This window comes from Oncorhynchus nerka, linkage group LG8 (assembly GCF_034236695.1).
Source record: "Oncorhynchus nerka isolate Pitt River linkage group LG8, Oner_Uvic_2.0, whole genome shotgun sequence".
In the NCBI taxonomy this organism is placed as follows: Eukaryota; Metazoa; Chordata; class Actinopteri; order Salmoniformes; family Salmonidae; genus Oncorhynchus; species Oncorhynchus nerka.
Window position 1 is genome coordinate 11,672,093 of NC_088403.1, and position 14,469 is coordinate 11,686,561.

A 14,469-nucleotide genomic window follows, 5' to 3' on the forward strand; every position below is an offset into this window, starting at 1 on the left:
ACATGCTCTTCAATACAAAGGTATGTTGTGTATGTACGCTACATGCTCTTCAATACAAAGGTATGTTGTGTATGTACGCTACATGCTCTTTAATACAAAGGTATGTTGTGTATGTACGCTACATGCTCTTCAATACAAAGGTATGTTGTGTATGTACGCTACATGCTCTTCAATACAAAGGTATGTTGTGTATGTACGCTACATGCTCTTCAATACAAAGGTATGTTGTGTATGTACGCTACATGCTCTTCAATACAAAGGTATGTTGTGTATGTACGCTACATGCTCTTCAATACAAAGGTATGTTGTGTATGTACGCTACATGCTCTTCAATACAAAGGTATGTTGTGTATGTACGCTACATGCTCTTCAATACAAAGGTATGTTGTGTATGTCTTCACGGTATGTTGTGTATGTACATGCTCTTTAATACAAAGGTATGTTGTGTATGTACGCTACATGCTCTTTAATACAAAGGTATGTTGTGTATGTACGCTACATGCTCTTCAATACAAAGGTATGTTGTGTATGTACGCTACATGCTCTTCAATACAAAGGTATGTTGTGTATGTACGCTACATGCTCTTCAATACAAAGGTATGTTGTGTATGTACGCTACCTGCTCTTTAATACAAAGGTATGTTGTGTATGTACGCTACATGCTCTTTAATACAAAGGTATGTTGTGTATGTACGCTACATGCTCTTCAATACAAAGGTATGTTGTGTATGTACGCTACATGCTCTTTAATACAAAGGTATGTTGTGTATGTACGCTACATGCTCTTCAATACAAAGGTATGTTGTGTATGTACGCTACATGCTCTTTAATACAAAGGTATGTTGTGTATGTACGCTACATGCTCTTTAATACAAAGGTATGTTGTGTATGTACGCTACATGCTCTTCAATACAAAGGTATGTTGTGTATAAACATGCTCTTCAAAAAGGTATGTTGTGTATGTACGCTACATGCTCTTCAATACAAAGGTATGTTGTGTGTATACGCTACATGCTCTTTAATACAAAGGTATATGTTGTGTATGTACGCTACATGCTCTTCAATACAAAGGTATGTTGTGTATGCTACATGCTACATGCTCTTTAATACAAAGGTATGTTGTGTATGTATGAATACAAAGGTATGTTGTGTATGTACGCTACATGCTCTTTAATCAAAGGTATGTTGTGTATGTACAAATCTTTAATACAAAGGTATGTTGTGTATGTACGCTACATGCTCTTTATGATGTATGTACGCTACATGCTTTCAATACAAAGGTATGTTGTGTATGTACGCTACATGCTCTTCAATACAAAGGTATGTTGTGTATGTACGCTACATGCTCTTCAATACAAAGGTATGAAAATAAAAGGAAAGTGCCTGCTGTTGTTTAGAGCCACAGTATAAAACTCTCGACTTCATCTGAAATGAATCCAGTTTATTCAGATCAAATGAAGAGGCTACATTTTGATAAGAACATTTCTGTCTCTGTGTTATTGATTTAAGGCCAAGTGACCAAAACTGAATGTAGAAAAAGATGACAGGGCCATAGACGGGTAGGTTGTTGAGCAACAAAAACGATGCGAGCTCAACCGTGGAACAGACCCAGCGGGGTTGGCTGAGGAACAAAAACGATGCGAGCTCAACCGTGGAACAGACCCAGCAGGGTTGGCTGAGGAACAAAGGATTGTTCACAACATGGAAACTATATATCCTCTTCAATTGTTTATTGAAAACATAAATACATTCGCACAATGAGCACTTGTTGTCTCTTAAATGAATCGTTACAGTTGTTGATTAGCTAGCTAGCGAATTTTAGCCCCATTAGCATTGACATGACATGAGTCAAAACAAGACATGGAGTCAAGAACAATGAGACTAAACGAGCAGCCTAGGATTCCCTACATGGCAGCTTCTTGTCATTGTTGCTATGTGACCGTCCAGGATCAGAACACAGACTGCTGCCCCCTCAACACAACGCACATCGTTTTCATGACGTCGTCAGCCATCCCCTCTATAGTTACTGGTCTCTTCAAGACAACACACACAACATGATCTACAGCAACATGACCAACAGCCTTAGTTTGGTCAATGTGGATGATAATAGATGCTTTATAGACTAACAAGACAGCAATTCGCTGGTCATTGATAGTCTGCTGAGAGTCCGTCAATGGGTTGGCCAGAATACAGTAGACCACTGTCAACAGTCTAGTACGAGTGCTTTGGCTTCTCTAGCCACTGAAAGACAGACAGAATTATCAAACACTATTGGCTGTGAGAGTTGGACAGGCAGCCAGAAAGACAGACAGACAGACAGCTAGCCAGCCAGAAAGACAGACAGCTAGCCAGAAAGACATCAGGCCAGCCAGAAAGACAGACAGACAGCCAGAAAGACAGACAGCTAGCCAGAAAGACATCAGGCCAGCCAGAAAGACATCAGGCCAGCCAGAAAGACAGACAGACAGCTAGCCAGAAAGACATCAGGCCAGCCAGAAAGACAGACAGACAGCTAGCCAGAAAGACCGACAGCAAGCTAGCCAGAAAGACCGACAGCAAGCTAGCCAGAAAGACCGACAGCAAGCTAGCCAGAAAGACAGACAGCTAGCCAGCCAGAAAGACAGACAGCTAGCCAGAAAGACATCAGGCCAGCCAGAAAGACATCAGGCCAGCCAGAAAGACAGACAGAAAGACAGACAGACAGCTAGCCAGAAAGACATCAGGCCAGCCAGAAAGACAGACAGACAGCTAGCCAGAAAGACATCAGGCCAGCCAGAAAGACAGACAGACAGCTAGCCAGAAAGACATCAGGCCAGCCAGAAAGACAGACAGACAGCTAGCCAGCATCAGGCCAGAAAGACATCAGGCCAGCCAGAAAGACAGACAGCTACAGCATCAGCCAGAAAAGACAGACAGACAGCTAGCCAGAAAGACCGACAGCAAGCTAGCCAGAAAGACCGACAGCAAGCTAGCCAGAAAGACCGACAGCAAGCTAGCCAGAAAGACAGACAGCTAGCTAGCCAGAAAGACAGACAGCTAGCTAGCCAGAAAGACAGACAGCTAGCTAGCCAGAAAGACAGACAGCTAGCCAGAAAGACAGACAGCTAGCCAGAAAGACATCAGGCCAGCCAGAAAGACAGACAGACAGCTAGCCAGAAAGACCGACAGCTAGCCAGAAAGACAGACAGCCAGTCACACTCAGAATAGCCTTCACTCATCCAACCGATTTTCATCAGACACAGTCATACACATTGAACTGAGGGATGTGAGTGAAGTCTCCCGTCTCCTCACACCATAACGGTTCCAGTACATTAGTAGTTTAGACTAGGGCCACCACTCTGTGGGAGAAGAGAGACTGTGACCTATCGATGCTGTGGCATTTACAGCAGCCCAAACCAACACAGCTGTGTGGTGCAGCCTAAACCCTGACAGCAAGGAGCTTCCAGTCCAACTACAATGGACGAATGCACATGCAAATCCACACACAAGGTCTGACAGACTCAAATGAGCATGTAATTCAGATGAAGTTACACCATACTGCTGGTACACTGGGCAGAGGTCTGTAGACCTAGAGGAGACACTGGTACACTGAGCAGAGAGGTCTGTAGACCTAGACGAGACGTTGTAGAGACACTGGTACACTGGGCAGAGAGGTCTGTAGACCTAGACGAGACAGTGGTACACTGGGCAGAGAGGTCTGTAGACCTAGAGGAGACACTGGTACACTGGGCAGAGAGGTCTGTAGACCTAGAGGAGACACTGGTACACTGGGCAGAGGTCTGTAAGACCAAGAGAGACGTTGTAGAGACACTGGTACACTGGGCAGAGGTCTGTAGACCAAGAGAGACGTTGTAGAGACAGTGGTACACTGGGCAGAGAGGTCTGTAGACCAGGAGAACACAGTGTAGAGGAGACGTTGTAGAGACACTGTACGTACAATGTACACCTCATAGGGGGAGGCCTTATCGTGACACACACACACACACACACACACACACACGTGGGAAGGAGGTTACAGGAAGCTAGTGCCATCATATGAAAAACCCTTATCGTGTAGGAACAGAGACAGACACGGTTGAGAGAGGAAGCACAAAGGAGAGGTCTGGCATGGGGCTGAAGATACTAGACAGGCCCTACATGCTCTAGATTCAATCAATTAACTGTAGTGTAGTCACTCACGGAGAACAGCATGGAGCTTGTAACATCAGGGTAGTGAAGAGGTCGACCGGTTATTGGAGGACCAAAAAAAGACGATAACGATTAGTCTGCCGATTTTTATAAATATATTTTTAATAATGACTATTACAATACTGAATTAACGATGAACATTTTTATTTTAACTTAATATAATACATCAATAACATTTTGAGCCTGCTGCTGCCTACCACCGCTCAGTCAGACCGCATTATCAAATCATAGACTTAACTATAATAAACACACAGAAATACGAGCCGTAGGTCATTAATATGGTCAAATCCGGAAACTATGATTTTGAAAACAAAATGTTTATTCTTTCAGTGAAATACGGAACCGTTCTGTATTTTATCTAACGGGTGGCATCCTTAAGTCTAAATATTGCTGTTACATTGCACAACTTTCAATGTTATGACATAATTATGTACAATTCTGGCAAATTAATTTCGGTCTTTGTTAGGAAGAAATGGTCTTCACACAGTTGGCAACGAGCCAGGCGGCCCAAACTGCTGCATATACCCTGACTCTGCTTACACTGAACGCAAGAGAAGTGACACCATTTCAGGCACCGCATTGATTATATGCAACGCAGGACAAGCTAGTTAAACTAGTAATATCATCAACCATGTGTAGTTAAACTAGTAATATCATCAACCATGTGTAGTTAAACTAGTAATATCATCAACCATGTGTAGTTAAACTAGTAATATCATCAACCATGTGTAGTTAACCTGTTTGGGCTAGGGGGCAGCATTTTCACTTTTGGATGAAAAGCGTGCCCAGAGTAAACTGCCTGCTACTCAGTACCAGATGCAAATATATGCATATTATTAGTAGTATTGGATAGAAAACACTCTGAAGTTTCTAAAACTGTTTGAATAATGTCTGTGAGTATAACAGAACTCATACGGCAGGCAAAACCTGAGAAAAATCCAACCAGGAAGTGGGAAATCTGAGGTCTGTAGTTTTTCAACTCATTCACATTCCAATATTCAGTGTCTGTGGGGTCATTTTTCACTTCCTAATGCTTCCACTAGATGTCAACAGTCTTTAGAACCTTGTTTGAGGCTTCTACTGTGAAGTGGGGCCGAATGAGAGGGGAATGAGTCAGGTGTCTGGCAGAGAGCCACGGGCTCATGACACGCGTTCATGTGAAAGTTACCTCGCGTTCCATTGCTTTTCTACAGACAAAGGAATTCTCCATTTGGAACATTATTGAAGAATTATGATAAAAACATCCTAAAGATTGATTCTATACTTCGTTTGACATGTTTCTGCGACCTGTAATATGACTTTTTGGACTTTTCGGTCGAACGTTCGGATGGATTTGTTTACAAAACGCCCTAACAAAATGAGGTATATGGACATAAATGATGAACTTTATCGAACAAATCAAACATTTATTGTGGAACTGGGATTCCTGGGAGTGCATTCTGATGAAGATCAAAGGTAAGTGAATATTTATAATGCCATTTCTGATTAATGTTGACTCCACAACATGGTGAATATCTCTTTGGCTGTTTTGTGTCTGAGCGCCAGATTATTGCATGGTATTCTTTTTCCGTAAAGTTTTTGAAATCTGACACAGAGGTTGCATTAAGGAGAAGTTTATCTAAAGTTCCATGTATAATAGTTGTATCTCTTATCAATGTTTATTATGAGTATTTCTGTAAATTGATGTGGCTCTCTGCAAAATCACTGCATGTTTTGGAACTACTGAACACGCCAATGTAAAATGAGATTTTTGGATATAAATATGCACTTTATCGAACAAAACATACATGTATTGTGTAACATGAAGTCCTATGAGTGTCATCTGAGGAAGATCAAAGGTTAATGATGGATTTGATCTATATTTCAGCTTTTTGTGACTCCTCTCTTTGGCTGGAAAAATGGCTGTGTTTTTCTGTGACTTGGTGGTGACCTAACAATCGTTTGTGGAGCTTTCGCTGTTTAGCCTTTTTGAAATCAGACACTGTGACTGGATTAACGAAAATTGTATCTTTAAAATGGTGCCTAATACTTGTATGTTTGAGATATTTGATTTATGAGATTTCTGTTGTTTGAATTTGGCGCCCTGCGATGTCATTGGCTGTTGGCGAGGGGTTCCGCTAGCGGTTACCTAGTGATTATGTTAAGATTTACCTTGTAAAAAAACAATCAGTTTAATCCTAGCTAGCAACTTACCTTGGCTCCTTGCTGCACTCGCGGAACAGGTGGTCAACCGTCACGAGAATTTCTACCCCAATGTTCTAATTGAACTATTTTATAGCTTTGACCAATTCCCAGAGGTTGTAAGGCTCTGGTTAGTGAAGAATTAGACAAAGTCCCAGTCTGCAATAGATCAATACTTTATTCAGAGAGCGCTCTGACTTCAAAATGAGAACACAATCTTTTTATAGCACACACACACAAATGAACTCACATCAGTAGAAACTCCACCTCTCTTTAGGTGGGCTGTATTTTTCCAAAGTTCACATACATTGTTTATCACCCTTCTGCTACATGTTTCATCATCTTCTGCAAGCCGTTTCTAACAGTTGCTCTCCTCCCTAGGGTGGGGAGGCCTCTTTCCAGTTATTAGTTTCACCGTTATCACAAGTCGACAGTTCAGTTGTCCTTGAATGTCTCAACTATACCCTGCTCATACTGCGAAATAGTAACACAATGGCCTAGTCTTAAAAAAGTCTAGTCACACACATTATTGGATTATGACTCTGACACATTTCATACAATTATATGGTTTCAGGGTGGAATACTTTAGTCATTATCATCAACCTGCCACGCAGTCTCCTCGTGGAGTGCAATATCATCGGCATCCAAAAATGCCAATTACCAATTGATATGAAAACCTAAAATCGGCTCTAATTAATCAGTCGACCTCTAGTAGTGAATTCGATTCCCAGGACCACCCATACGTAAAATGTATGCACGTACAACTGTAAGTCACTTTAGATAAAAGTATCCCTTACGTCAGGCCTCCCCTACGTCAGGCCTCCCCTACGTCAGGCCTGCTCCACATTAGGCCTCCTCTACATGGTATATATTATTATATAGTTATGAGCAGCTAGATAGACTCACTAGCCTACACCCAAAAGAATATGAAAAAAAGTTACTGTGTCCTTTTTAATGAATAACAGATGACATTGAAGACTGCATTACATTCCAAGTTGAACTATCTTAACAATCTGCTCCTTGTCACTCATTTATGCCAAACACGAATAATGAAGTTGACAAGAGCACAAACAGATCTGGGACCAGGCTATAGAAGGAGACAACAGATCTGGGACCAGGCTATAGAAGGAGACAACAGATCTGGGACCAGGCTATAGAAGGAGACAACAGATCTGGGACCAGGCTATAGAAGGAGACAACAGATCTGGGACCAGGCTAGATAGAAGGAGACAACAGATCTGGGACCAGGCTATAGAAGGAGACAACAGATCTGGGACCAGGCTATAGAAGGAGACAACAGATCTGGGACCAGGCTATAGAAGGAGACAACAGATCTGGGACCAGGCTATAGAAGGAGACAACAGATCTGGGACCAGGCTATAGAAGGAGACAACAGATCTGGGACCAGGCTATAGAAGGAGACAACAGGTCTGGGACCAGGCTATAGAAGGAGACAACAGGTCTGGAACCTACCAATGTACTACTAGGCTACCACAAATACATCACTATAACGTTAGTCATCATCACCTAACAAGGATCCACCAGGATCCCTTACACTTGTGTCTATAAGGTAGTAGTTTTTGGAATTGTTAGCTAGATTACTTGTTGGTTATTACTGCATTGTCGGAACTAGAAGCACAAGCATTTCGCTACACTCGCACTAACATCTGCTAACCATGTGTATGTGACAAATAAAATGTGATTTGATTTGATTTGTGTGGATGTACATGTGATGTACACAGAATGTCTATTGTTAGTCTACAGTGTCTGTGGTGATTTGTCTCTACTACAGATCTGCATTTGTCAACATGATAAAGAGTTGGTGTTGGCTATGCAAATAGCCAGTGGCACATCCTGTTCCTCAACTAGCTCTGTCCACTTGATTGACTGTATCTATATGGCTGCGTTCACACAGGCAAACCAATTATGATATTTTTCCCACTAATTGGTCTTCGGTAACCCTGTCTTTGGATAGTCCATCTGTATATGCTCTAACGGCTATCAGTAACATTTAAACTATCTACTAAACCTGAACTTAACCCTTATTCTAAACCTAACCATAACCCTGATCCTAAACCTAACCCTTATTCTAAACCTAACCATAACCCTGATCCTAAACCTAACCCTTATTCTAAACCTAACCATAACCCTGATCTTAAACCTAACCCTTATTCTAAACCATCGCAAGCAGATGCTTATCAACAGATAGTAATGACCATCTGTAAACCATCTACAGATGGACTATCCAAATCATGTGTGACCTGGTCAGTGACTTTGTCCCCAATACTTGAAAAGGCACCGAACAAACTAGATGAAGTGATGATAAACATCTTAGTAACACAATTCTATTACTGTATTATGAGCTAGCTGTGTGTGTCGTGCCATGGGCATTACTGCAGTGGGATCGATGACTAGCTGGCTGTATTGAGCTGTGTAGGGGGGGGTCGGACGGTAGAGGAGGGGAGACAGTCATGCATATTGAAGGCCCTGGAGGGGGTCAACATCTGATCTCAGATGCAGCCAGTTGTTCATTGAGGCGAGACATCCATGGGTCTGTCTGGTTCGCTAAACATGTGTTACTAACAGACTTTCTAAATCTGTGTCAATTCTCTCACTCAAACTCTTTCTCTCCAGTCTCCACTCTTTGAGCTCAAGTGGATCACATTCTAAACCTTACGGATCCTGGCATGCGTTTGTAAATCATTACATACTTTTGTAATCTGTCAATCGATACAATAATTAGCTAGCTAGCTGGATGATTTAGTGTTTTCAAACAATGCTCAAATCCGCTAGCTCACGTTTAGCATTGATGACTCAAAATAGCTGGCTGGTGAAATGCAATCAACTGAAAATAATGCACGTCTCGTTTCTTACCTCGTTGACTCCGGTTGCTGCAGACCGGGATATTATGAATATTAGGACGTTATCTATATGACAGTCTTCGATTCACAGTTTCGCTGATTTTGATGTGATCTATTTTCCCTTTCTCTCCCTGACCTCCAATCCGTTTACTGTATAAATACATCCAGCTTGACTTGCAATCAAGCCGACGTGAACGGTGTATGTGCGCAACCTAGTTTATGGCCAACCATGTATCCTATCAGTCAAGCATCATTCTCAGCTTCTGTTACACATCATGGACGACACGCATTGCCCATTTAAACGCACAATACGTTCATTTTACTTAGATAACAACAATAAAGATAAAGATGTGAGTGTATACAGTGTCATTTCCTATAGTGCCTCATTATTTGACATGATGAGACTTTCCTGAGTCTCCTCTGGTGGTGAGTTATAGTTACCTGGTTGCCAGTCTTTTTAACTAACATTCCACTCCTTGTAGAACAAACACCATGTAATTTATTTGATTTATTTAACCTTTATTTGATCAGGGAATCATACCAAGACCAAGGTCTCGTTTACAGATGAGCTCTAAATTACATACATCACAAAGAATTACACACCTCAAAATATAAATACAAAATGCAATCAGAAAGACAAACATGGTCATAAAAAACCAACACATGAATCAGTAATGAGGTCATGTACCGAAGAACCTCCAAAGGAGTGGAATGTTAGCGACTGGCAACCAGTCTAAGTTACTACCACACACAAAAACAACCTCTAGTGACCTCTAGTGGTGGTATAGCTGAAATGTCGGTATTTGTATTTTTGTATTTATGTATTTATTAAGCCAAGGCAGCAGCTACTCTTCCTGGGGTCCAACAAAATGAAGGCAACATTACAATACATTCATAACAGATTTCACAACATATTAAGTTTGTGCTTCCAGGCCTCTACTCTACTACCACATATCTATAACACAAAATACATGTGTACATGTGTGTATATAGTGCGTATCATCTCAAATCAAATTGTATTTGTCACATGCACTGAATATAACAGGTGTAGTAGACCTTACAGTGAACTGCTGAATACAACAGGTGTAGTAGACCTTACAGTGAACTGCTGAATACAACAGGTGTAGTAGACCTTACAGTGAACTGCTGAATACAACAGGTGTAGTAGACCTTACAGTGAAATGCCAAATACAACAGGTGTAGTAGACCTTACAGTGAACTGCTGAATACAACAGGTGTAGTAGACCTTACAGTGAAATGCTGAATACAGCAGGTGTAGTAGACCTTACAGTGAACTGCTGAATACAACAGGTGTAGTAGACCTTACAGTGAAATGCTGAATACAGCAGGTGTAGTAGACCTTACAGTGAACTGCTGAATACAACAGGTGTAGTAGACCTTACAGTGAACTGCTGAATACAACAGGTGTAGTAGACCTTACAGTGAAATGCTGAATACAGCAGGTGTAGTAGACCTCACAGTGAAATGCTGAATACAACAGGTGTAGTAGACCTTACAGTGAACTGCTGAATACAACAGGTGTAGTAGACCTTACAGTGAACTGCTGAATACAACAGGTGTAGTAGACCTTACAGTGAAATGCTGAATACAACAGGTGTAGTAGACCTTACAGTGAAATGCTGAATACAGCAGGTGTAGTAGACCTTACAGTGAACTGCTGAATACAACAGGTGTAGTTGGGATTGTGAAGAGACATCTTGTGGCTTGTCTTGTGGGGTATGTATGGGTGTCCAAGCTGTGTGCCAGTAGTTTAAACCGACAGCTCGGTGCATTCAACATGTCACAATACCTCTCACAAATACAAGTACAGTCTGAAACTAACCGCAGCTCTGCGTTGTGTTGCTGTCATTTATTTATCAAATCTGCTGGGGATATTCTTTAGGACCTTTACGGTAAAGGCCCTGTATCCTCAAATACCGGATATTGTGATTGACATTACATTGGTCCAATAGTTGGAACGATCATTTTATCAATAACCAATAGGTATTTATGTTGGGCGGGATCTTACCTTGCATGCAAGTAAAGGGAATAAATCAAAAATCAGCCGTTCAAACTAGCTAATATTTACGAACGGTCATGTAGCTAATATTGATGATGGATTATCGAAAATTATTTAACGGTGGATACGGAGACAGAAACTCTGATCATCACTAAACACAACATCAGGTAGGTTGCTGCAACGCGTTGTGGTGTTTGCTAGAATAACTAACGTTAGCTATTTTAGCAAACGCCAGTTAACTTTAGCGAGCTAACTAGCCATTCTGAAAATGTACATGTGTTTATCTGTCTTGCAAATAATGTTAGCTTATTAGCTAAACATTTCTATTAAAAAAATGTCACGCTAGTTAGTTTGCTATATGATATTTCTAAGTAACGTTAGGTGCAACTAGCTGCAGCTGTGTTAAAATAACGTTCTAGTTGTGACGGTATTCTTCGGCCTCGCAGAAGAACTTGTCATTAGTGACATTGTAAATGTATGTGTCTGACTGTATCTAGACAGCTAGCTAACTCGTGTGTGCCGTTTGAATGCACAATAAAGGTGCATCATGGCTGTATTCTCTCTGACCCTTTCTTCCCAGGGGCCGGCAACCTCTATTTCCACTGTAGGTGTACTACCGGTGTACCTGTGGGGCCACCATGTCTCTCGCTCAGAGAGTCCTCCTCACCTGGATCTTCACCCTGGCCTTCCTCATCATGCTCGTCCTCAAACTAGATGGCAAAGTCCACTGGAACTGGTTCCTCACCTTTCTACCCGTATGGGTCTTCGACGGCATCCTCCTCCTCATGTTACTCGTCAAGATGGTCGCCAGGTGTAAAGCGGGACACGACCCTCGTAACGGCTCCCAGGACCTGAAGAAGAAGGCCTGGTACCTGGCGTCCATGCTGCTGAAGCTGGGCTTCTGTCTGACGCTGTGCGCCCGGCTGGAGAAGCTTACCCATATCAAGCTCACCTTTGTGTGTATTCCTCTATGGTGCTTGTTGCTGGGAGCCATGGTGGAGCTGGGCTATAACATCTTCCCTGAGAGGAGAGAGGCATGAGAGGGAGGGATGGAGGAGAATGGAAAGGAGGAGGCTGGAAGGAACACACACAAACCTCATTCTTTACTGTGGTTATTTCAGCTGTTTTCGAAATCACAAACTCTCCTTCATTTGTTATGACATGAAGTGTTATCCCGTTGACCAAGCTTTGCTCTCGTGCCAACAGTACTGCTTATCAGAGAACAGATCAGAGACTGTGCCTTCAGGAGGTTATAAAACAGATGTAAATGGTACAGGTCATGTAGATGTCAGATAAACTAATACAATCTAGCAAAGACATGTCACATTGCTATCTAAGGCTTTCCAGACATTTTCCTTGACGTCAGCATCTTTTGTTTGTGTTGTAAAATCTTTCAAACTTTGTGGGACGACAAATGATTGTCGTAGTGTTTGGAAGACGGGGCTCTTCCTATGTAAAGCCATTCAGTGTTTTGTTCCATTCAGTTTAAATGTGATCTACCTGTAGTGTTTGGAAGACGGGGCTCTTCCTATGTAAAGCCATTCAGTTTAAATGTGATCTACCTGTAGTGTTTGGGAGACGGGGCTCTTCCTTAATTTTCAAATTTGAATCCATTCAGTTTATTGTTCCAAACTGAAACTGCCTGAGTGTTTGGGAGATGGGCTCTTCCTATGTAAAGCCATTCAGTTTTTGTTCATTCATTTAAATGTCTCATCACTACCAGCCGTATTGTTAGATGGCAGTAGCAGGCAAGTCTCAATGCACTACCAGCCGTATTGGAAGATGGCATTCAGTGTCTTGTTCTACATTCAGTTTAATGGCAGTGATCTCAATGCACTACCAGTGTTTGGATAGATGGCAGTAGGGCAAGTCTCAATGCACTATTCAGTGTTTTGATGGCATTCAGTTTAAATGCACTACCAGTAGTGTTTGGAAGATGGCAGGGGCAAGTCTCTTCCAGCCGTATGGATAGATGGCAGTAGCAGGCGAGTTCAATGCACTACCAGCCGTTTATAGATGGCAGTAGCGGGCAAGTCTCAATGCACTACCAGCCGTTTGGATAGATGGCAGTAGCGGGCAAGTCTCAATGCACTACCAGCCATATTGGATAGATGGCATAGCAGGCAAGTCTCAATGCACTACCAGCCGTATTAGATGGCAGTAGCGGGCAAGTCTCAATGCACTACCAGCCGTATTGGATAGATGGCAGTAATTCAAGTCTCAATGTCAGCCGTATTGGATAGATGGCACTAGCAAACTCAAAACATGCTCTGATTTTGTTTATGGTGCCTTTATGAGCTGTTGACTCCAGCATCAGAATAGATGAGCAGGCAAGTCTCAATGCACTACCAGCCGTATTGGATAGATGGCAGTAGCAGGCAAGTCTCAATGCACTACCAGCCGTATTGGATAGATGGCAGTAGCAGGGCAAGTCTCAATGCACTACCAGCCGTATTGGATAGATGGCAGTAGCGGGCGAGTCTCAATGCACTACCAGCCGTATTGGATAGATGGCAGTAGCAGGCAAGTCTCAATGCACTACCAGCCGTATTAGATAGATGGCAGTAGCAGGCAAGTCTCAATGCACTACCAGCCGTATTGGATAGATGGCAGTAGCAGGCAAGTCTCAATGCACTACCAGCCGTATTGGATAGATGGCAGTAGCAGGCAAGTCTCAATGCACTACCAGCCGTATTGGATAGATGGCAGTAGCAGGCAAGTCTCAATGCACTACCAGCCGTATTGGATAGATGGCAGTAGCAGGCAAGTCTCAATGCACTACCAGCCGTATTGGATAGATGGCAGTAGCGGGCGAGTCTCAATGCACTACCAGCCGTATTGGATAGATGGCAGTAGCGGGCAAGTCTCAATGCACTACCAGCCGTATTGGATAGATGGCAGTAGCAGGCAAGTCTCAATGCACTACCAGCCGTATTGGATAGATGGCAGTAGCAGGCAAGTCTCAATGCACTACCAGCCGTATTGGATAGATGGCAGTAGCAGCACGGTAGACTGTTGGCCTTCTTGTGTTCAATGCACTACCAGCCGTATTGGATAGATGGCAGTAGCAGCACGGTAGACTGTTGGCCTACTTGTGTTCAATGCAATAATCAGTTGTAATACTGGGCTGTTTGAGGATGTATCAAGGAACTTTACAACTTGCACAGACTGAACAGCCTCATTCCATGTACTCTCAGTTCAGTAAATGTGTACTACTAA

General features: G+C 42.4%; 2 protein-coding genes across 2 annotated transcripts in view; one reads left to right on the top strand and one right to left on the bottom strand.

Moving 5' to 3' along the window:
- LOC115126615 (protein PHTF2-like) overlaps positions 1–9,409 on the bottom strand; it is a 127,205-nt gene extending 117,796 nt beyond the window's left edge. The window contains exon 1 of the mRNA XM_065022088.1: positions 9,244–9,409. The gene's annotated coding sequence lies outside the window, so the exon portion shown is untranslated. The remainder of the gene's footprint in view (positions 1–9,243) is intronic.
- A 1,839-nt stretch (positions 9,410–11,248) lies between these two features.
- Positions 11,249–12,807, top strand: LOC115118898 (transmembrane protein 60-like). The gene is made up of 2 exons (XM_029647628.2): positions 11,249–11,417; positions 11,831–12,807. The coding sequence occupies exon 2, from the start codon at positions 11,889–11,891 to the stop codon at positions 12,288–12,290; it is 402 nt and encodes a 133-aa protein (XP_029503488.1). The 5' UTR covers positions 11,249–11,417; positions 11,831–11,888; the 3' UTR covers positions 12,291–12,807.
- Positions 12,808–14,469: the final 1,662 nt, after the last annotated feature.